Raw genomic sequence first — 22,921 nt, 5'->3', positions numbered from 1 at the left:
CACAAGTAAGGTTCTGCACTCGATTTTTCCGCAGGTAAATAACACACCATCTGGTAAAGCGCAGCGTTACTGCACACGGCCGCTCATTTTCTCGTTTTTTTATTCATGCACCGAGAAACTGTTTGCACGGCGATGACGGAACGTGTAACACGATTTTAAATTTGCAGACTCACACTAATGAAAAGAATTTTTCAAATTCTGGTGACATGAATACTTTATTTGTTCTATTTGAATGCATATTATTTAATTGAATGTTATGCGAATGAGTTTTCTATAGGTTTTCTGTGAAATTTTTTTTCACGTCTCTAGATTGCTCACAGTGTTTTACGCAATCAAATGAAAAAATGTAGTTACAAATTGAATTGAAAATTGATTGGTGAACCTAATTTGATGGGCTAGATCGCACACCATATTCGTATCAGGTGAATCAATCGCACAATCTATTTCAAATACACTGAAGATGATATGACTTCGGTTCCGATTTATAATTTCTTGAGAAAATTACTGATTTTTCTAATCGTTCATGCAAGATCATTAATTATGCGTGGTAACCAAGACTCATTGATGACTCACTACTACCGACAGCAGGCGCGTAACCTCGACAACGGTATAATGAGCTTTTTTGATATTTTCTTCTTCATTGTTTCTCTTTGTGAGAAGTGCATCGTTGTAAAAAATTCATTCAACTTATCTCACGTGTATGCGTGAGTGTAAATTCAGGTGAACTATTTAAAATCCAATAGCTTTGTCGAACCTTAAACCGAACGGATTTGCATAGTAATTTAATGTTAATTTTCAAATTATTCGAACTATTCTGGATTTCAGTGAATCCACAAAGGCTCACAAGGGTTGTTCAAATAACAATCTACCGATTGTTATATTTTTCGAAATATGCGGATATTTTATTTTTGTCTATCATTGATTTAATGAGCCTCGTCAAAATTCTGACACCTTGAGTAAGCCAGTTCACCGTAGAATTTACACTAGGTCAATCAAGAAGACTGTCTGACATTACGCTCGAACCAAATGATAGTGCCAATTAAATAATACGAAGTCGGATCAGCCCAAAAATGGGACGTTTTCATCTTAAATGGTAACCGAGTATACCGTGAATATTTTAAATATATATCTACACTCACTGACCGATACTTCGATAAGACCCTATTTTTTGGTTTGTCCTAAACACGAAAGGTAAAAATATGTCAAAATTAGCAAGCGTCGTTCTTCAGCTGGAACAAATACTTTTCTTCTCGTTAAGTGATTTTTAAAAAGCTTAGTACTGGAATGTCCAAATAGGAAAATAGATCAGAATATCATGCTGTATCGAAAAGTACTATCCTAGTTTCTCTTGAGGAACAGTGACATACTGTCGATGCAGGTAAATACGTATTTTCAATATATTTATAATATGCCTATAGTCGATGTATGCTTTAATGTAAATATCCCCAGGAATACCTATATTGATGCTATGTAATGATAAAAAAAAATGTCTATTATTTGTGTTTCATATTTAACCACAAGGCACATACGGAATATACATATGCAATTTAAGGTTGTATTTAAAAAGGTCATTTTTGAATTTCAAGCGAATCGCCCCTCAAATCGGCTCCAGATAATTCAAAAATAATTCCCCAATTTTTCAGATTTTCATGTCAACACTAACCCGTGCCCCACACAGGGTGGATTTCATTCTTCCCTTTCATGGACACGTCAAATCTTCCGAACGGATTTAGATGAAATTTGGTATAGGAGCGTTTCTTGGATTACTGATTACGAATCTAAACTTAAAATTTGAAAATTCGAAATAGCGAATCTAATATGATGGAGCGAAATCCAAAAAGTTATTTTGATTTTGATAAAACTTGGTACTTGGGAGTCTTCGAGGTCGCTGATTACGAATCCGAACTCAAAATCACAAAATTCAAAATGGTCGATCCAATATGGCAATATCGAGTGACTTTTTGGGGTTTTGGTCCACCATATTGGATCTGGCACTTTGAATTTTCAAATTTTTAATTCAGGTTCGTAATCAGCGACCCAAAAAACCCCCCTACATCAATTTTCATACAAATGAATGGTGTGGATTTGATGTGCCGCTGAAAGGATTGAATGGGGAAATCCACCCTGTTTGGGGCACGGGTTAGAATTGGAATAAAAATCTGAAAAAATTAGGGAATCGTTTTCGAACTACGTGGAGCCGATTTGGGGGTCAAAATTAAAAAAATAATGTTTTGGAGGACCACCCTAATATACATTATATTGCAATGATTTTATATTTTACTAATGAAATTATACTGTTGAACGAATGCTCGCGGTATTTATTGTGCGCGACTTCATATAGTAAGATCAAAGTGGAGAAGAGGGTCAAAAGTGTTAATTATCTCGAGATCTGAAGCATCTGCCAACTTCACCTTCTCTTTTTGTGTGCCACTGGGCCGCCTCCACATCCCATCCTAACGCCAGCCCGCTTCTACCAGTTGAACTCTGCCATGCACTGAAAAGATGTTGCTTTATTACGGTATATAACTATATACCTATAAGTATACGGCATTGAACTTTGCAGGAATAGAAGGCTGAATTCTAGCTTAAGGTATATATGTAATAGCGACTGACTTCGTGGTTCGTTTGGACTACTTCCTTTACTTTCGATGAGTCATCAAATATACCTTTGTTCTTTTTCGGTCATCTTTTCCATAATTGCAGCATTAGTGGGACTCACGACTTAAGATCATAAACATGAATTATGCTTTTCACTTGTAGCGCAAACTAATTTCCGTTTCATTCAGCAGTGTATCATATCTTTTGCGTAATTCATCGGACTGAAATATTAGACGAAAAGAAGCTACACACAGAAGCTTTTTGAAAATTTTAACCGTAGCGGAATATTTTTAAGAAAACTTTTTCCGTTCCTTACGTTATTAGAAAATAATTTTCTGTACAGTTCACATTTTCTAAAATGAGTTGAAGTAACTTTAAGCTCGTTTTTTTATGTTTACCATACGAACTAACAATATCTAGCAAAGGCTTAATCTACTATAACGTTCAATCAAGTTATTCTCATTTCATGTGCAAATATCTGTGATTGCATAATTGATACATAGTAAGCAGACAGTCAGGACCGTATGTTACTTCAGCAAACTGCAAGAACGCGCGAAAACCAGACCTGTTTCGCGTGACATTGCGATAAGATACCGGATCATGATCACAATTCTTACCTTACTGAATCATAAGATTCCTATATCACATTTTATAAGTGAAAGGTTCATCCAAATACCCGCTAGTCAAGTACGGCAGAGACTTTGTCTCTTTCAAATTTTCGACTGCTTATTAATATATCTATGTACATTATTAGATATACGAACCTAAGAGCTACTTGACATAGTTCCGGGTTTCACAAATAGGTATGTTGGTTCGTAAACGAAGAGTGGGAATGAAGATTTTTCCGCGTCGTACAAGTACGAGTGCGTTCGTTTTGTGACTGGAATACTGGTTTCGTTTGAGAGCATTACAGATGGTGCTGTAGCCTCGATTGGATGTCATCTGGTCAACGACACTCAAGTCACACGGAAGCGTTTTCTGTTTTGACCACTCGGACTTCGGCACACATATTTGTATTTGCCAAGCGTAGAATAGCATCATCTACCACAATATGGAGTTGAGGAAAGAAGCTTTTCGAAATGGTTTTCAAGTCACACATATACGAATGATTTATAATCAATCAAACTAGAGCATATCGGTTTTACAATGAGAGCAGCTCATGCGACACGATGAGCACGATGTACACGATAATCGGGCACGGCACATTAGATCTCAATTTTTCTAGGTTAAAGATTTCAAACTCGAGTGGTAGGCAGTGCTTCCCCCGAGTTTAGCAGTCTTCGGTGTACAGCATGCAGATATGATATTGTCCAATGAACCAAGTCGATCCTCAGCCAAGCCAGGTCATAACATATCCTTGAAAGGTAGTGCGAGCTAAATGTTCGACTGGGAAAGTGTTGTCTATTTGGAGGCGGGCATTGTTCAGATCCTTGGTCAAAGTATCATCAGTAGTATTGCAGTGCCTGCAGCGCTGGTGCAGCAGAATGCATTAGAAGGCGCATCTACGTCCGCAGATCTGTGTCGTTGAATGGCGACGGGTGTCAAAATATTCCGTTGTCCTAAGAAACCGGCCTCTTTTCCGCCGAAGGCGCGGAATAATGGCACATGTGACCCTACGCGAATATGTTCCTGACCTGGCCTGGAATTACTGTATACATTGCACAGCGTTGACGCTAGATGAGTTTTATAACGATGGTCCCGTGGGAAACGGCTGGAATGATTCACCTCAATCATCGCTTACTCGCTCCCGTGGCTAATTTTAAACAGACGATATTAACTACTGTGGTAATGGGTTTGTTAACGTACCCTCGTGCTCCCTGCTAATCCACATATATGCGCATACAATGACCCAACTTTCAAGTGAAATCCGTCACAATTTTCAACTACAGATTCTTCGTGTACCTTGTTGAATACATATACGGTAAATTCGGCAACCCGCGAGTTAGAAATTCTTCTCATGGGGATAAGACAAGCCGCCTATGTATGCGGATAATTATCGGTAATAAAGATTTGATACGGAATGATCCTCGCCACGCAGCTTTACCAATTCTAACGTGACATGCATTCATTAATTGAAGCGATACATAAGTATGAACCGATAGATCCGATCGATGTTTTCACTTACCCGTTAGAATACGCCGATCCGTTATATGACAATTATTTACCCCTCGACCCGGAAATTGTGCCTACTTACCCGAATGGCCATTTGCCATGTGGGAATGAGTTTTTTTTTTTCATACGGAGTTATATTGTAAGAGGCACTAAAAAGGTTTACGGTCCGCATTGGCGGGTCGGTCGGTGTAAAACGCGAACTCATGTACACCGTCCTTCTCGTCGATCGCACGCTTTCTTTTGTTTACACGAAGAGTACGGGATGAAGGAGCTGTAGGCACAAGCATACGCAAACGTGAATTACCTTCAATGGGTCTCTATGTCAAGAGGGTCCCGAGATTCTCCTTTGGGGTCACATCCCCGCGCACCTCCGCTCGATCATAGAGAGCACGAACGAACTATTATCTCGGCATGGTTTCGAGGCACACAAACACATACATGCCACCCCTCCGACGATCTGACAGTATATATTTCGCCGAACGTCTGCTTAGATTCAGTCGAAGTTGCGATCCCTTTGGTATAGGGTTCCGGTGTTCTCGTCGCTGTACCGAATCTGGATACTGGATATATATACTCGTTCAACGACGAATTTCTGCCCAGCCAAGTGCATAAAAAGTCAGTTATTGAAGTTATCCCTACTGTGGTCAGCTGGTACTAAACGCTCTGTGTGCCAACGAAGTTTTCACTGTTCGAAGTTTTACCGGTACAAATTTAACTAATTGTGCAATTCAGTTTAAGTGTGGTAGGAGAAAATTGGAATACTGTGATTCGATTTTGTGGAAGTAGTCTTCAAATACGGCGAGAAAATGACCTTCGCAAAAAGCTTCGGTTTTCTTTTGGTGTTGATGATATCGTCGAAGCTTGCCAGGGCAGCGGATGACGCTGATATCATTGAAAAAGGCTATAGAACCGCCTTTCGTGTGTACGAGGAGTGCCAGCAGCAGGACATCGGTCTCTCACCATGTTTGAAGAAGAAGGCGATTTCTTTTCTCGATAGATTCGGGAGAATTAACAGCAACATACCGATCACCGAAAACGTTGAATTGATCAAGAACGATCATGTAGATACACAGCGCTACTCTGAACAGGATCTCGAATCTCTAGGCAGAGCCGGATCTTTCAGAGAAGAGACGTTGAACACAATCCTGTTCAACAAGATCACCTCTCTAATGAACGGTTTTGATCTACAAATAAGTCTGCCAAAAATGACGTCTACTGACCTCAAAAGAAGTATCGAAGAAGGTCGTGGTAAAATGAAGAAAATGATGGGCATGATGATGATGGGTATGGGCATGAAGATGATCGCTATGGTACCACTGGGGATGATGGGCCTGTTCCTGCTGGCGGGAAAAGCTTTCATCATTGCTAAAATAGCTCTGGTCCTCTCCCTCATCATTGCCTTGAAGAAGCTGCTCCAGCAGAAACAAGGAGGTGGAGGAGGAGACATGCACCACGGTGGGGGTTGGCAGAGCAGCGGTGGCGGTGGCGGCGGAGGCTGGGATAGGAGCATGAGGAGTCTGGGTCTAGACGCCGTTGTACCTGTTCCCGAAGGCTTCAAGCAGACGGATGAGAGTTTCGCTCACAGCTTAGCCTACAAAGGACAAATCAACGATTCCCGTTAATTGTGAAAAAGGCGAAAATTACAAGTATAGAAGACAGTTTCTTCCTGAAAAAGATAAACATCCGGCAATTCTGATATCGCGACATAATTTTCAACAAAACTAAAGAGAGATTAGATAGCTGAAGAGATGAGTTTTTTTTATTATGAACGTTACTTATAGATCGTAGCATCTCGTTATACGATTTATAATTAATTACATTTTTTCCAATACATTACTATTTCGAAGATTATTCACTGCTACTTTCAGGCCTGTCGGGAAGAATAGAAATTATGTAAGCAGAGGTTAGGTTGAATTCAACACCTTCATACACTTTGCAGAATTGCGATACTGCTAGTATTGAATTCGCTTTGCCCCTGGCTCACAAAGATCTACTCCACACTTCCCTACATTGCGTTCATGTCACTAATATTTTATTTGCGGGATAGGCGAAGCAGAAAGTCAGATTTAGGCTTTGTTGAATATAACGAATTATTTATTACAGAGCGTAAGATATTTTAATGTCATCAGTGTCATGAGATGAAGTAGGTAAGATCTTAATTTAATATAATAAATACCTACCTGAAATAAACTATTTCAAAACTACGAACACGTTTAATCTTAATATCCGAGGAACAAGCGTGTATTGTAGAAGAATATTTAAATTAGCTAATAAGAGATTAATTATAACTGGATACATCATGAAAAGCCATATCCATTCATACACCTAATCCAGATCGAAACATGTAAAACGCGACAAAACAAATGTACTAATGTTAAGCCAATTAAATTAAACAAATATTTATCATCTACAATAATATTGAACTTGTTTTATTGTGTAACAGTTGATGCACGCCTGTATGCGTATAGAATATTTTCCCGTTATTTCGCTGCACGATTCAACCTCGCAGATAATACCTCAGGTTGATGCACTTGTTTGCATCAATGAAGTGCTGTCTTAGAGCAGCTTGATGATGGTCAATGATAACCCGTTTACCCAGACATTTTGCGCTTGATTTATCTGGCTATTCCGAGTATATCGAGCTAGCATAAGGTAGGTAGAAATAAGCGTAAATAAAACCTACACATTTGGGTTATCGACAAAATATAATCATTGCCCAGCTGCACGATCGATCATTTCTTGCAAAGTTCTCTCTGCACAATTGAAGATGCTCCAGGTTGAAAGTATACAGTTTCTCTTTGCGTTAGAGCTATCCTTCCTTGGATAGCATGTTTAGTCGGTTTTGAGTCCTAGCACGGCGGCGAACAGTGAAAAGAAGAATCCAGCCAAAGCTGTTGTTGAGACCAGCAGTGACATCCCACCCATTAGTATTGGTATCAATGCAGCAAATTTCATTTTGTAAGCCACTAAGAGTGGCATCATGAAATCCTCCATCTTGTCCTTTCTCCTCCTCGACACAACTGCAAGAGAACCCTTAATTGGTTACTTTGGTATAAATATTGTTTAATTAATTCGTAAATCAAGAGAAATGATCGATTGAATTCACCTTTCTCGCTCGAGGTCGAGCCATCAGAGTGAAGAATTTTCGATGGCTGCTTAGAGTTCTTCCTCGTACTAGTCAGCACCTGCAATGACCTCTCGGATCCCTTCTGAATATGATTTCCCACCATACTGTCTGAGATATCTTCTTCATCTGGGGTGTAGGAGAGGCGCACATGCTTCGTAACTTCACTTCGACCTCCGCCATTTGCATTACCGAAATCTACGCTGACGGCTTCGATGCTTCTTGAATACTCGTACACTCGGTGCCTTGGTTCGGACTTCTTCGCCAGATCTTTTGTCTCTGGAAACTTATCAGCGTTCGCAGCAAAGGTGGTGCACATAAAAATGATCAAGGTCACTCTTATCTTCATATTTTGTGGCTTCAAATATCTCTGGCTAACTCCAGCTGAGCTTTTACTTCATTACGATGTATCCCATTGCTCCTTTGTCTACTGATGCAGTTGCTGGTTGTGCGTTACTGAACTAAGAGTAAATTGGATTGAGAAAACTGCAAACTCAAAATCAAGTAACCGAAGAATCTGTAGCAACCACGAGACCATACTCGACTGATGGAATACGAATCAAAGTTCGAGTATACTTTTCGTGGCTTTCCGTGTTAGAGAACTGGAAATACCGGAACTCGATTTACGTACGGTAAAGGAAGAACTGACCAGTGTTCACGAACAGCTTGAGTGCATGGTTACGAGTTTGGCGATCGGTTTCGTTAGAAATTACGATATGATATATCGGAGATCCGCAATGAGCGCAGGACGCCGACGAACTAACCAGCCCGACGCAGTGTGGTGCTAGTAGGGGAACAGCGAGACGGGCACGCTTCAGTTGACGGGAAAATATGCGGTCTGTAAAAAAAAAATTGCGAAAAGTATATGTCTGTACGACAGGATATCGTAATAGACGGTGGCAGCTTGTCTACCTGGAGGTAATAATGGTGCGGTGGATTTTGGGTTACGGTCACGATGTGATTTGTGCCGTTTCGAAGAACGCCAGCTCGAAGACATGTGCAGAGCTACTCTACTCTTCGTCAAGATGATCTTCTTCTACTGGACATGACGTTATCTCCGAGAAAGCAGTGTATCGTTCTTCGGATACCTTTTTTCCTGTCCTAATGTTTTTCATGAAGAAATTACCAGATACGAATGAAAACACAGGCATTGCGGTACCTCGCGTAGGCTGCTCTAGTTGGAGGGCAAAATTCAATGGCAAGGAACGACCGATCGATTGATAGTTAATAAGTTTTTGCTCGTTTATCGCATCTTGTGTTTTCCATATTCAAGTCTACCACAACGGTTGGGGGACTTATCTTCATTTTCATCCTTGACATTGAAACAATCTTGACTGATAAAAGTATAACACGGCGAAATAAGTTAAATCCGAATCATGTAACTAAGCTAGATTTCCTTGAACAAGATAGACGAGCTGACTTCAACGGCGTCGAAAGGTGGAATGATGACATGAATACCCTAGACATCGATATAATTTTTCTGTCCATCATCTCCCTCACCCAATTACCGTAGCTCTTGGTGTATGAAACGACTGACCCACAAGTTACAGCAATTTTATTCAAGTGCTAGAGTTAGGCTGACGTCTCTTACTTCATATACACAATACGAATGAGATTTCATAATAATCTTTCAATCCGCCTCTTTGTTATATTCTAAAAATTCAGACTCTGTAATCGGACGTGGTCTACGGTCGACCCAACAATTCGTCACGATTGTTAGATTTAACGTCATCATTACGGTTTTTCTTCAGTGTACCGTTTTTTGGTGATAAATACTTGTTTTTACCAACGACTTTTCATTTGCTTTAATTAATAACGGCTCGTAATAAGATCGTTGAATTGCAATTGGTTTTACGATCTGACTGGTTGCCACTACTATTCTACTTTTTCATCACAGTCGACTTAACTGACATAACCAATACTACCAGTGATCACGATAACCAATTTCACGCCAGAGTTATGCTGGCACGTAGAAGATTCTTCCAGAGTAATGAATTAATACTCGTTTCAATGCTTAAATTCTGTCCTATTACTAGTCTTGTCTGTTTTATTTGACTTCGAAAAATTCTCCCAGCTGCAAGGTAAAAAACAGTACTCTGGGTGACCAGTTTATACCTAAATAAAGTTGGGAGAAATAATAACGAATTGGACGAAAATAAAGAAACGGGATGACTACGGGGATGGACAGTCTGTAATAAAACAGTCAGGTGAAGTAACTCAAGTGTGAAATAATGCGCTAATGGATGATAAACTCTCCCACGGTGAGCGTTGAGCATCGGGTTTTAGATCGGCCAATCATCACACAAATACAGAATGTCACGGCCAATCGAGAGGCTTGATCTTGAAGAAGAATCGCGAACGGCAGCCGGAGGAACTGGAGGAACCGCACGATCGTCACGCGTCAGTTCCCAGATGATTGAAGGCTCTTTTTACTGTTTCCCCAGAGTCTATATAAGGTTATTTACTTCCTCGGAATAGAGCCAGTTGTCCGATTCTTTGAGGGTTGATCGCTTCGTCGGTATGACGCCGATTTTTTTGTATGTTTCACGCGAGGACAAGTGATTTACAATTTTCGGAAGATGAAACCTTACATTCAAGGCTCTCTTTGTGCATAACGAACTCGATATATTGAACGTCTCGCGAGTTCTTCGATTAGATTATATTTTATATTTGAACTGAAAATCGCTAATGCAATAAATTATAACTAAACAAAATGTTATCGTTGTGCTGCATTTACTTGGCGTTTCTGTTGTCTCAAGTCAGCAGTCAGGAGACTCCAATTGAAGGTACTGCAATAGAAGAAAATGGATCTCCTGGTATCAGCGGATGGGTCGAAGACCGCGCCATGAATTTTTTCGAATTATTTCTTCCAGAAAATAATTTCGTCGAAGGTGAGGGATGGTTCGGTTTACTGTCACAAAGAAACTTCAGTTTTATTATTTTTAGATTGGAATTATACGACCCCGACATCTTGGACAAACGTGCTTTCAAATTTAACCAACAAAATTTTTTTTTTTGGGCTCCAAGTTTGATTCATGTGGCCTGCAAAAAAAAAAAAATCAAAAAATCAAATAGACACATTTGTAATCCTTGGATTTTTCACTTAAAAGGGTTTTTTTCGCCACACACAAAACCATGACGACAATCAGAACTCATATTTATATATGGGGCATCCTGTATCAAATCACAGGGTCATCGGCCAGACCCCGTTGGATTTTGATGTCCAATGAATTTTGGTTTTTGTTTTAGTACAAAATTTAATCTCAAATTTAACCTCAAATTTAAATCATTTTTTGGGGATAGCGTGAGATTAAAAATTATAAGATTGAAAACACGAAGAGCGACATTTTTTAGATGAGTGGAATTTTTTTACAGAAATCAAAGATCAAAAGAAATATTTCCATAATAGTTTGAAAATGTGATAAAAATAATTGTTATATTTATTTTAATTTCCTTTTTTCATTCAAAAAAAAATTGACTTTGGCTTTAAACGCCCCATACACAGTGGAATTTCAAACTAAACAAATGCTAAAAAAAAATTGGTCAATTTTGTTGGCAATAAATCTATATTTTCAGTTCTCCATGCTCAGGCAAATGAGTTATAGCGTACAGCACGTGTACACGTGTTGTAAAAGTTCTATCATCTTACTTGTTAACTCAAAAAGGAGTCACGCACTAAAATTATTTTACAATACATTGGAATTATTATTTTTTATCCTATAAGTTATCAACTGCAGAGTGAACAAATGATGACGATTTTTCTCGACTTAAACATTATTACACCGATCCAGACAATTGGTGAATTCAAAATATTCATAGATTCAAAGATGATCAACCCCTACAATCGTGAAGTGAATCTTGCCGATAGTAATATTTTCTTGTTTTTTTCTAGGTCGCAAAAAGAAGGCGAAATTGAGCAAGTACGTTTTGCCTTTGGTAGTCGGTTTTTTGCTCATTAAATCAATCCTCCTTCCGATTGCCTTGAAGACTTTAGCTGTACTGAGCGGAAAGGCGGTGATACTAAGTTTGATGAGTCTCATCCTTGCGTCCATTGTGGGGCTCAAAAAGGTTGCTCAGGGATCAGGCAGTGCCAACTATGAAGTTGTAAACGTCCCATTGAGCAAGTATAGGCGAAACGAGGATTACAGACGAGCTGATCCCGATGACGATGACGATTTACCCTACAAATATTATCGAGATTGAAAACAAAAGTGATAATTTCATCACGCATGGATCTGCACAGACATGATTGACATTTAAGACAATAATTAGGCAATGTTAAATGAAATCAATTAATCAAGAAATATTTAGTAACCTGTTTTCCGAGTATTTTCTTCAGAAGGTCATTTTTGTTTTGAAAAGTGTAAGATTGGAAATACTTAAAGAAGAATGGACGAAAAGTTTTAACTAAGTTATTGATTATTTCATTAGTTTGCGTTTAATACGTTGAATTGCTTTTCATGTTATAGTATATCGCAGTCTATACTGATGAAAATTTTTAATGGGACGCTTAGATTAGTTCACATAGCGATTCGTTGAGTCTTCAGTTGCAGAATGTTGAGTAACAAAAGTCGAGAGTGGCAGTGCTCATAGGAAAGTTGTCAATTCTTTGCAACGCGGGCAGAAATGAACACGTATCTAGAAAAGCGAAATCGTACTCACCTTGAATCTTTTAGGCTGTAATGAAGTGCCTAGAAATTCCATTTTAAAATCATATAAACGATCTTGACCGCGCTTGAACTGGTAGTGAAAAATATTTCTACAAAATCCGTAGACATTCCAAACGACGCAAGTTACAAAAGTTATGTCAGATGCCGAGGGAGAAAGTTTCTCTTTTACCGGACGCGAAGAGTTAATGAAATCGCTCTCAAGTCCGGCTTCAACGTAATCCTTTTGACTCATTCACCAGAATTGGGGTCTGCCATTTCCGCATTCATTTTATTCAACATCCTAAAGACTTCGCAAACGGACTGCTGACCTGAGTCCATTTGCGAACTCAATACCTGTGCGCCACGTAGTCCAATTAATAGACTACTATAAGTGATAGATTAAATTGTATAGAAACTCAATAAGTATTCTGTCAGTAGTTTTATCTTGTTGTTTGTCTAGGTTTAATTTATTTAATTACATTTCATTGTAAGAGAAAAAGATTCAAGGGTTGGATGAACCCGTCAATAAACTTTTGTAACCATTTCGCAAAAATGCGCTCATTGGTTAAAGATACCAGATTATTGTCAGTCTTTACTTATGCATACCGGGAATAGAGGAAGTTTAGAGTGAGTCCAAATGCAACCAAATTCAAACCTTGACTGCACGTGGCTAGCCTCGACCTAGTCCCGCAGGGCATTGACCGACCCTCAGGACCCGTCCTCCAGGGTATTCTAATAACGAGAGTCTTACGTTTAGAAATAATTATGTCATTATTCGTGATGAACCCTCAAAGTAATATGCTCATCTTACACGATTCCTGTACCGTCACATTCTTAAATAAGCGAAACCATTCTTAAAAATCAGATAAGATTGTTCTGGGGAGCGTGCTAAAGTGACATAAATAATTTTACCATTTAGCACCGATTAAGCGACTGTAATTTTTGAATAAAGAATCTTGTTTTCTCTCGGGCAAACAAAAACTCATTCAAAGACACTTTCCATTGATCCTAACTGACTGTGGATGCAGGATTTTGAACGGCCAGCTTGTTCTGCTACGAAAAAAAAATTTCGCTTACGATTCTATGTGCAAAGTGTGAGACAGCTCGAATTGAGGCCCAGTTCAAGCCCGCAGATACAGATATACTCTTGCCGTACAATTTACCGTTAAGTAATGCAAAACCGATACTAAATTTTTAAACACCTCGCCATCTTTCGGCACACAATGAGATGCCTCCCATTGTCACCATTGCTAATAGGGTAACGGAATTTTAAACATAGGTAAATTAATACCGACCCATTTTCATGAATCCTCATTTGGAGCGGGATCGAAAATTCCGATCTGCCAATATATGAATCTCAAATTTCACTGCGTCACGTATCGTTCGAGCATTTCCTATCGGTGGGCTGAGTTTCGTTGAAGAAAGAGTCGATAATTCGTTAATTTTAAGGATATTTAACAGCGCTATTAGCGATTTTTCCGATGAAGCAATATGTAGAACAACGCAGGATTCATAGCGAACAAAAATTGTTTTTAGGCACTAGAATGCGGCTGCATTATATGCGTGGATTACGTAAGAAAACCAGTCGTGGCTATTGGAAGGTCCACGCGTTACCAGATACCGGTTGCCGTCTCTGGGTCAAGGCAATCAAGACAAGCTTGGCCAGCTTACCCTTATGATTTCGAGCGGATGTTATATGCAGCTCTCGCCTAGAGCAGTGCGCTGGTGCATGACATTATCAAATACACGAGTACTGAGTATCTGTTTGGTGAAAGAGTTGTTTGTTGCAAATATTTGGATCGCGGTTCATATCCACAAAGAACAAAGACAGCCGACTTTCTCATTACCTGTACCAATGGCACGGAGAAAAACCTCTTATAACACATCTGCGTAGCTTTGCTTAGCAAATTTCCAAACCCATAAACTCGTGTAGAAACTGTTACGAACTAGCATATTGTTTGCGTCTACCTGCTGCTGAGTGATAGGTGTGGTCTGCCGGCATACATACAATGACAAAAATATCACAAGAGATGTGTTTCTGAATTTTTATGAGTTTCATACGTGGCTATTCGCTTACTTATCTATGCATACGAGTCGTTGCTGAATGTAAAGGCATCGGCTTCAAGAACTGTTCGACAGGAATAGAGATGAATTTCGGAACGATATGTAAATTTTTGTATACTGATTCCAACAGCAACCTTTCATGTAAAATAGATCTGGAAATTGGCCAGCGATTCTCTTTCCTACACCGTTATGTACCATCGAAAATAAACTCTTGGAATACCATTCTGATCCACCGATAATTCTGGATATGCAGGATCATTCCCCAAAACTTCCTGTGTGAGCCAGCCTGTACCGGCACCTTCTTCACATTTTTTCGACGAGACCCACACAGCACTTCTCCCGTAGCTGACCCAAATTCTGCTGAGCCAGCCCTGGGTTGGGGCGACGGAGTCTAATCTCGCTTTGACTCATCAATAGGGTCCGCCCAGGCCGCAAGACCGCGTAAACGTATTCTTAGCCGGTAGTGGTTTGTTTAAAAAATTATCGAGGAAAGTTTTCTTGAGGGGCAGCATCGTCACCGAGATGAGGAGGCGGTAAGGTGGTGGGGGGCGCACCTATAAAGATTCAAGCGACACAGGGCTGGTTCACATTTTGCTCCAAAATTTTCAACGTACTGTGAAGTTTAGTGCCACCTCAGTCAGACCTCTACCGATAACGCGAGTAATTATCCAAAATCGACTTACCATGAACAGACTTATCGTTCTCGGGCTTTTGGCCACTTCCGCGTTCGCCGTGCCTATGCCTGGATCCAGTGGAAATTTGGATTGTCTAAATCACGAAGATATGTTCTCGTGCATCGCGGTAAAGAGCATCAATTTCTTGGGAAGAGCTGCAAGATCGAGTGACATCCAACTGATCGATGGCGTGACGTTTGTGCGAGATGTACCCAGTGAGTTTTCACACTATCCATTAACAATCCCTTTCACTTCTAAAGTAAATTCAACGTCAACTACATGTCTCACAGGCTGCAGCTGAAGTGAATTCACTAATATACTAGAGACGAATCGTCAATCATATCACACGTCGCAATTTCGTTCATTGACATATTTTACCAATGAGTACGTAGAGATGTCGCCTCTTGAATACATTAAGTCGGAACAATGTATCGAGGAACGATTATGTCTAACTGTTCTGTGATCAGCTGAACCAACTAACCGACCAAGTTCACGGTCTTGTTTCAGTGGAGCGAGGTGGTAAGGTGTTGGAAACGGAAACGGAGCTAATAAATGAACTACCTCGGGAAGTAGTCGACAAGACTTTCAAGCTGGCTAGCATGATGTTCGAGTCTGTAGTGTCTTTCCTGAAGAGCCACAGTCTAAAGCTGAGCTTGCCCGAAGGATCGATCGCCCGCACCATCGAAGAAGGTGAATTTGAGCTTCCTGATTCCACAGAGAGTTGCCACCCGTTGTGTAACTCCTCTTATGCTGCGGCATCGGCATTAGTTAGTGGAGACGGGTCTCGAGTGGGCCTTTCACTACCACTTGACTCAATGGCCACAACGTCCCGAGGCCTTCACTTTCCTTAGCGTCAGGCGTAAACTGGGATGGTTATTTTCTTTTACTGTCGCAAATAAGCGGCTCGTTCTTGCGACTGTAAATTAATCACTGTTCATCTCAAGATGAAGAATGTCCATTATCAACTTCACGATTTCCAGGAGGTGGTAATCGATTCACGAATCATTTCGCCTGACGAGAGTAACTGTAACAAGTTGATGTTAAAATCTTTGCTGGCTTTTGCATAACGCATAATCTGATATAATATCGACAGTTAGCGATATAGACAAGCAAATCCGTGCCCTGAGCTTGTAGAGCTTGGGAAATTCGTATGTACGAATCGCTCGGGGCAATCTCACTGAACCTGTGAGAGAGTATTTGAATATTTCTCACCTGCCATACCTAAAGTCAAAGTTAAGGTTTATCAGTAAAATGGCCACAGCGATTAGTTACTTGACAGCAATGCTGTTAGATACGAATTATTTGCACAAGGATTCTTTTACGCCGATGATAAAGCTGCGTTTTTACTCATTTACAGCAAGAGCTAAAACCAAGAAATCGATCCATCCCCTGCTGGCTGCCGCTGGTTTGAAAATCTTCGCTTTGATCCCAATTGCATTGGGAGGACTTGCTCTGCTCGTGACGAAGGCCCTGTTTGTCGGTAAAATCGCTCTGCTTTTCGCCGGTATCTTGGCTTTCCAAAAGCTCTTTGGCAGTGGCAGCTCGACTGGTAACATCTTCAGCAAGGGAGTCCAGCCAATTGCTGCCTGGGCTTCAGCCCCGGCTTCTCAGAGTTGGTCGTCAGCTCCCTCATCTTCTCAGTCTCAGGGTTATTATAGAAGTTTCGATTCTAATGATGCTCAGCATCTTGCCTACGGTGGGCAAATTCCCGAAGAAGCTAAGTAAGAATGCTATATCAACCACTGCTCGACTATTTGGATGTAAAAATAAATGGACGGATGGAATGACAGACAAGCAAACGAACGAACGATGGAACGATAAATCGGAACACAGGAATTACTATTGGTACATAGTTTGGTACAGAGCAGAGGCGAAGACCTCAAACTCTTCAAATTTGCCAGTGGACTGAAAGGAATACGTTATTAATAATATTTAAACGTGAAAATTTATAATTAGTTCTAGTATCAATATTGTTACAATTATATTTATATTATTCTTAATTAACGAAACGGCGTCAATGGGTCCGGAGGAAAAACAGTACTGCCGCATCCCTCACATTTTTGACGCATGCCATGTAACAGAGAGGCCATAAAACTAATGTCATTTCATTCATATTTATACAACACGTATACACGAATATAATTTGTAATTATAAATTTAGGTTACACCCTCGACTGCTAGCATAATATATTATAACTATTTATGGGACAATTTGTAATTAAATACTATTTAATAAATTATTAAAATTATTAGATGTCGCAATTTGTCATCTACAGAATCTGCCACACAGCGCGGTATTATTAATATATAATGTAATATTGACACCCGTACATCTGTAGCGGCTAATATGTTTATGCTAATTAGCTTGTAGCAGCTGCCTCATAAGCAATTCAATTCGGACATGTACAGCTCTCTCTGAAAGCCTCCTACTATCAGATTCGGGCCAACGTTTTGCATACCATGTCACGACAGTCACAGAAAACTAATTTCCGTCACAAAAATGTAATACTGATAAGCGGATACGATTTAAAAATTTTCACACATTTACACGACATTATTTCTCTATCATCCGAATAATTACCATACATTAATACGACAGCTCGTTCATCTCAAGAAGCAAAATGCGCATAATAAAGAGAATTCAAGAGCAGATCGACGAAGTTCAAATCGGAGTATGAATACATTTCGAACTGCTAAAGATCGGTTATTTTTATCTTCTTACTGGTATGGACACCTTGATTCATCTCAAGAAACAAAATGCGCATAATAAAGAGAAGTCACGAGGAAATCAATGAAGTTTAAATCGGAGTATGAATACATTTCGAACTGCTGAAGATGGGTTATTTTTATTTTGTTACCGGTTGAATTGCATAGAATATTTTCGTATAGAATAGAATTGTATAGAATATTTGCGAACATCGTCTGTTCAGCAAAAAAGAAAATGTGGTTAATTTGGCATCAATTACAAATCCGACACATTGTGATGCATCGCGGTACGGACAGAACGTATAGGAATTAAAATTCTTGACACCGCGGTTGTCGGTAGCGTCTGCCAAATAGTCCACCATAGCCCCACTATTGTCCGGTCTGCGATATATAAGAAAAAATTGCCCTGAAGGCAGAACAGTCAAAAAGAACCATCGATTGTCACCAGCATTAACGGTTCATTTTCTAGTCTAATTCAGTAACAAATAAGTAAGAAAATTATCACAGTAGCAAAAATGAAGTGGAAAATCGCGCTGCTTACTGTAAGCCTTGCCCTTGTCAATGCGGAGCCAAAAAAGGAATGTGAGAGCGACATGCGCTGTGCCGAAGACAAGTTAACCCGAGTTATGGACCAACTAAATGGCGAAGATACCATTCGTATTTACGGTGACATGATCACATTGGAAAAAATACCAGTTGACGCTTCTGAAGTCAGTCAATATGAGACAGACCCACTTCTCAGTAGCGTAGACAGATTCCTGCAAAGCCGCAAAATTCATCTTAGTTTTCCCCATGACGGCTCGTCTGCTGATCTATTCGGAAGAGCTCTTGGCGAAAAAGACGTTCAATTAGAACTCAGAAGCTTCACTCAAGGCGCTTCAGAGGGTAAGATTTTCCATTTATCGATTATATGAAAATACTCTCAATTTTCTTCTTATATGTAACAGTTGGATAAGTTTGCAATAGCTTCAAATGTAGAATTAGTCAAATCGGGTCTATTAACCGAACAGTCCAAGTTAAGTATAACAGAAAAAATAGTTAACTATATTTCTGACGTTAAAGACTGCAGAACAGGCGTATGGTAAATGATATTTTGAAGCATACGGCGACCTTAGTAAATATAGAACAATCCAGCATGGCTAGCGTGTAAAATCGTACAATTACTGTTCATATTCATTCAATCGCGTCAAGACCCGAGTTTATAATCTACTAGCAAAAAAGAAAGCACCAATTTTTCACTAGCTAACTTAAAAGTACCTACGAGCTATTGCATTTATTACTATATTTTCAACTAAAAAAGCTACAACCTATAAAAAAGAATATCAGATAAATCGATACAGCTTTCAAAAAATTTTCCAAGGGTATAAGTTGACTGCATATCATACATGCTCTAGTAAGGCAAAGAGCAAGAGACGGAGACGAGGAGAGAATGAAAAGGAATACCGAAAAACGTCGGTGCATCATCGTCTAAATAAAATTCCACCGGCCTATAAAATTATAGATTAATATCAGACTTGTTAGATGTTCGTTTAAAGGATCCTCGATCATTACGAACATAGTTATGGCCGCGACTGCCGAGCGCGGAATGAGAAAGAACCCTTTAAATCGTATTCTTAAATACTAGACCTTTCTAAAGCATCGTCCAATGAATAGTAAGTATGTCATCGACCTGAGAAACAATTCGCTGACAAGTGTATTCTCCCGCATCCTCCTTTCTGGTTGGCTAAGATTGAGGATAATACCTTTTTAATATTTGCCTCGAGATGATATAGAAGATTTTTTTTCTTCCTACTCTCCATCACATCGGATCCCATGAGATGTGTTCTTAGAATCTTAAGACCGGGCTGCAATCGATTTCTAACACGTGGCTCAGGCTGCTGCTCTATTAGCCCTGTGTATATTCAAATCCACATCTTCTTATTTTACCGACAAAATATATACGAGGCAGCCGAAACAGAGTGACGCTAAGATGTAGAGACATACGCGTATGTGATCAGGGATCGATACTAGATAAAAATGGTAAAGAGTATAAAAGAAGAAAAAGGAGAAAGATAAACCGAAGTAAGCTCCGACGCTCCGGGCACGTGGTAACGGCACGTTGACCCACATGCGCTCCCACCATCGTCGTCGGTATAGTTAAGAAGGGTGAAACTCTTGGCGAAGCATGCTTTACCATGTTCTCCAGGTAGAGGGACGTGTGGTACGCGTTCCAGGTAGGTTTTTAGGTCGATTACCACTGCCTCGAGGATAGAGACGCAGAGAGAAAATACTGGCGACTTGACCTTGGCCGTAGAGAGTGGAGGTCTGGTGCATGCTTCGAAGAAAGTAGGTTTCAGGATTCCGAGAGCGACGGTGGGGATGAGATTATGGGTTTTCTAGCCAGGATATACCCGATACATTGTACCCCATATGCATAGTGGTTCGAAATTATCTTTACTCACTTTTTGTATTTTACGATAATATCTGTTTTCCCTACTTTCTTCAGGACGTTCCAAACTCAAGAAAATCCTGATTCCTGTTCTACTGGCTCTGAAATTGAAGGCTATGATTGTTCTACCAATTGTCATCACCCTGATCGGTCTTGTTGGCATTAAGGGCTTGGGTACTGGACTCGCGGCTCTTCTAATTTCCGGTGCTCTAGCTCTCAAAGCTCTCCTTACGCCTCCGCCACTGCCTCCGAGAGTCAGCTACGGTATCATAAAGCCACACGACATACATACACACGATCATTGGCACAGGTCCCAGGAAGAAGTAAGCGAGCCCTACCGAGGCTGGGTACCCGAATACGTCGATCAGTTCCAGGGCTATCAGGGTTACCAAGGTGTGCCGTGAGCCCAGACACCTTTGCGTTACTTGATTGTAGTTTCGATCACTGTAGTTAAAAAAATCATTGCCTCAATTCAATATAAGACATTCTTTTAGTACCGATCATGTTTTACAGTTGTATTATTTATTTTCTAAGTTATGATATATTTATTGAATATGAGAATAAAGAGATTTGTGTAAAAGTGCAGTCCTTTTATTTTATTTTTCTCCATGTTTGCTTCTTTCGAGTGATTCTATGGTCTTGACTCTTGTGGTCCGCTCCCCAGAGAAACGGTCATTCTTCAGAAGTAGCAAGAAGGTACTGATGACTCTACCCTCTGTCGGAAAAGTCAAGAACTTTTACTCAAGCCTTGCGGTTGGTCAACTAATTAGGTCATCTCAGCACACGTCCGATTGGTTGGAAAGTATGGAAAGGAACGGTATCCCAATTTTTTTAGCGAATCCACGTAAGCCTGGCTTCTCACCACGAGCAGCTATTTCAGTCCTGTTTCCGTTGATCACCGTGAAAGTAAGGGTTAACTAACACCCTTTCAGTACCTGGAGGCGGGTCTTAGCTCCAGAGATTCATAATTGGCTGGAGTTTCTGCGGTGGTGTGAGTGCTCGGAGGTTCTCATTGGCGCCCCGGACGACGTCCTGGAGTAGGCATCGGAAAACGGGTCACTGGGTCATTCGTCTCAAAGTGGGGAACGCCACAAGTCTGGAACCCAAGGTGGGAGTGAATTTCAGTGAAGTCACGATCAGCTTCCTTGGTTTTCATTGGTACTCTACGTTCCCTAGTCTTGGTCAGCTCGGTGATGAGGGTCACTGGGTCGTTGCCTCGGAGCAGCAACTCGTACCATTTCCTTTTACATCCTCACCTTCTCCTACTCCATCTACTCCTCCACCTTGCTCACTGAACAGGTTTCAGGCTGTGGTGGGGTAACTGCTGCGTCATACAACCGCCTAACGGAATTGGTTGTAGTTGTGGGAGATCCGCAGGTATATAATACCTGCGGAGACGACAGGTGCTCGCACCACTTCACGCGCTCGAGATCAATGCACCAGCCATACTAGCGATTCAGGGTCAAACATCAGATATTCATACTACTTTATTACACCTACTCTGCCAGCGTGTAAAATATCAACTCCCGGCCCTACATTCTTCTACTATGGCCAACGGTTGTTTAATAACGAATTATTATGATTAAGACGAAACAAAGTCGAGTTGTTGATTTTTTCGTAAAATTGAAGACTTATGTTCAACTTATCAAGGCCTTAATCATTTTATTCAATCTACGATGCCCAGGTGGGGAGCACTATCCAAAACTATTTCGATGGTTCTATAATTCATAAAAGTACCTACGCTGCACTCTTGCCTCTTACTTTATTCAAATATTATCATACCATGACATTCGGGGATTCATTACCCAGGCTCTCCGCTTTAGCTTTTTTCATATAACTTGAATAAGCAGTCATGAGCACATTATATTTTCAATTTTTGCTATTCCGATCGGTCTTTACATTGTGTAGAAATCTGTCATGATACCTCACTGACAATGAATGATATTCATATGGCAAAACACAGATACGAAACTATCATGAAATTCGATACTTATGTGTGATTAAAAGAGTAATATATTAGAATTACTTGACATTATAATCCTTTAGTATGATAAGCAGTCAGAATTCTGAAGTGGATCGTGTTGCGTATCAGAAAGACAAAGTATCGTATAGAGAAACAAGCCTGTGGGGATAACTAGTCTGAAGATGACGTTCGATTCCCATCAGGCTGTGGCTGAATATAATCTGGTAAGATACTGAGTGTAACTTGAAATTGGAACAACTACAAAAAAAATGTAGCAACACATTAAAGCACCTCTTCCAGAATTAGTTTTCGAGCTGTAGGTCTCGATTCTGATTTATGCTTGCGACCTGAATATCAGAAATAACTGCATGCTATGAGCTGTCTCTATTGTTTCAACCTTTTACTGATGTACCTAATCTGTGAAACTTAGATAATGGCAGGTTAGATTATACAAAAGTGATGATACCGACTTTAAAAATATGTGTACGTGACTGTGCAATAATATGCAAATTAGGATTTAAGAAATACACTTACCGGATTTGACGCTGTCACTACATTGAAAAAGAAACTTGTCAGCTAGCAAAGAAACATATACAGCTAGTT

The 22,921-nt window shown here is 40.1% G+C and overlaps 5 protein-coding genes across 7 annotated transcripts; 4 read left to right on the top strand and 1 right to left on the bottom strand.

Moving 5' to 3' along the window:
• The first annotated feature begins 5,215 nt into the window (after positions 1-5,215).
• Positions 5,216-6,914, top strand: LOC107228199. The gene has a single exon (XM_015669577.2). It carries the CDS (start codon positions 5,517-5,519, stop codon positions 6,330-6,332), a length of 816 nt encoding a protein of 271 aa, XP_015525063.1. The 5' UTR covers positions 5,216-5,516; the 3' UTR covers positions 6,333-6,914.
• LOC124293398 lies at positions 6,544-8,559 on the bottom strand. Of its 2 annotated transcripts, none has more exons than XM_046734261.1 (2): positions 7,817-8,559; positions 6,544-7,743 (listed from the first exon to the last, which is right to left on the bottom strand). In XM_046734261.1, the coding sequence occupies exons 1-2, from the start codon at positions 8,181-8,183 to the stop codon at positions 7,520-7,522; spliced, it is 591 nt and encodes a 196-aa protein (XP_046590217.1). In that variant the 5' UTR covers positions 8,184-8,559; the 3' UTR covers positions 6,544-7,519. The 2 variants fall into 2 exon arrangements, with proteins under 2 accessions (XP_046590217.1, XP_046590254.1); XM_046734298.1 differs by having other exon boundaries at positions 6,544-7,730.
• Positions 8,560-10,337: 1,778 nt separating this feature from the next.
• Positions 10,338-13,393, top strand: LOC124293462. Its single transcript, XM_046734363.1, has 2 exons — positions 10,338-10,725; positions 11,727-13,393. Exons 1-2 carry the CDS (start codon positions 10,548-10,550, stop codon positions 12,035-12,037), a joined length of 489 nt encoding a protein of 162 aa, XP_046590319.1. The 5' UTR covers positions 10,338-10,547; the 3' UTR covers positions 12,038-13,393.
• A 1,736-nt stretch (positions 13,394-15,129) lies between these two features.
• LOC107228200 lies at positions 15,130-18,055 on the top strand. 2 transcript variants are annotated; one of them, XM_046734012.1, is made up of 3 exons: positions 15,130-15,436; positions 15,711-15,911; positions 16,579-18,055. In XM_046734012.1, the coding sequence occupies exons 1-3, from the start codon at positions 15,232-15,234 to the stop codon at positions 16,944-16,946; spliced, it is 774 nt and encodes a 257-aa protein (XP_046589968.1). In that variant the 5' UTR covers positions 15,130-15,231; the 3' UTR covers positions 16,947-18,055. The 2 variants fall into 2 exon arrangements, with proteins under 2 accessions (XP_046589968.1, XP_015525065.1); XM_015669579.2 differs by having other exon boundaries at positions 15,131-15,436; positions 15,729-15,911.
• A 295-nt stretch (positions 18,056-18,350) lies between these two features.
• Positions 18,351-20,924, top strand: LOC107228202. Its single transcript, XM_015669581.2, has 2 exons — positions 18,351-18,812; positions 20,413-20,924. Exons 1-2 carry the CDS (start codon positions 18,443-18,445, stop codon positions 20,757-20,759), a joined length of 717 nt encoding a protein of 238 aa, XP_015525067.1. The 5' UTR covers positions 18,351-18,442; the 3' UTR covers positions 20,760-20,924.
• The last annotated feature ends 1,997 nt before the right edge of the window (positions 20,925-22,921 follow it).

The sequence above is a fragment of the Neodiprion lecontei genome, chromosome 1 (assembly GCF_021901455.1).
Source record: "Neodiprion lecontei isolate iyNeoLeco1 chromosome 1, iyNeoLeco1.1, whole genome shotgun sequence".
Lineage (NCBI taxonomy): Eukaryota > Metazoa > Arthropoda > Insecta > Hymenoptera > Diprionidae > Neodiprion > Neodiprion lecontei.
The sequence above is the reverse complement of the archived record's forward strand: the minus strand, read 5'-3'. Positions and strand labels throughout refer to the sequence as shown.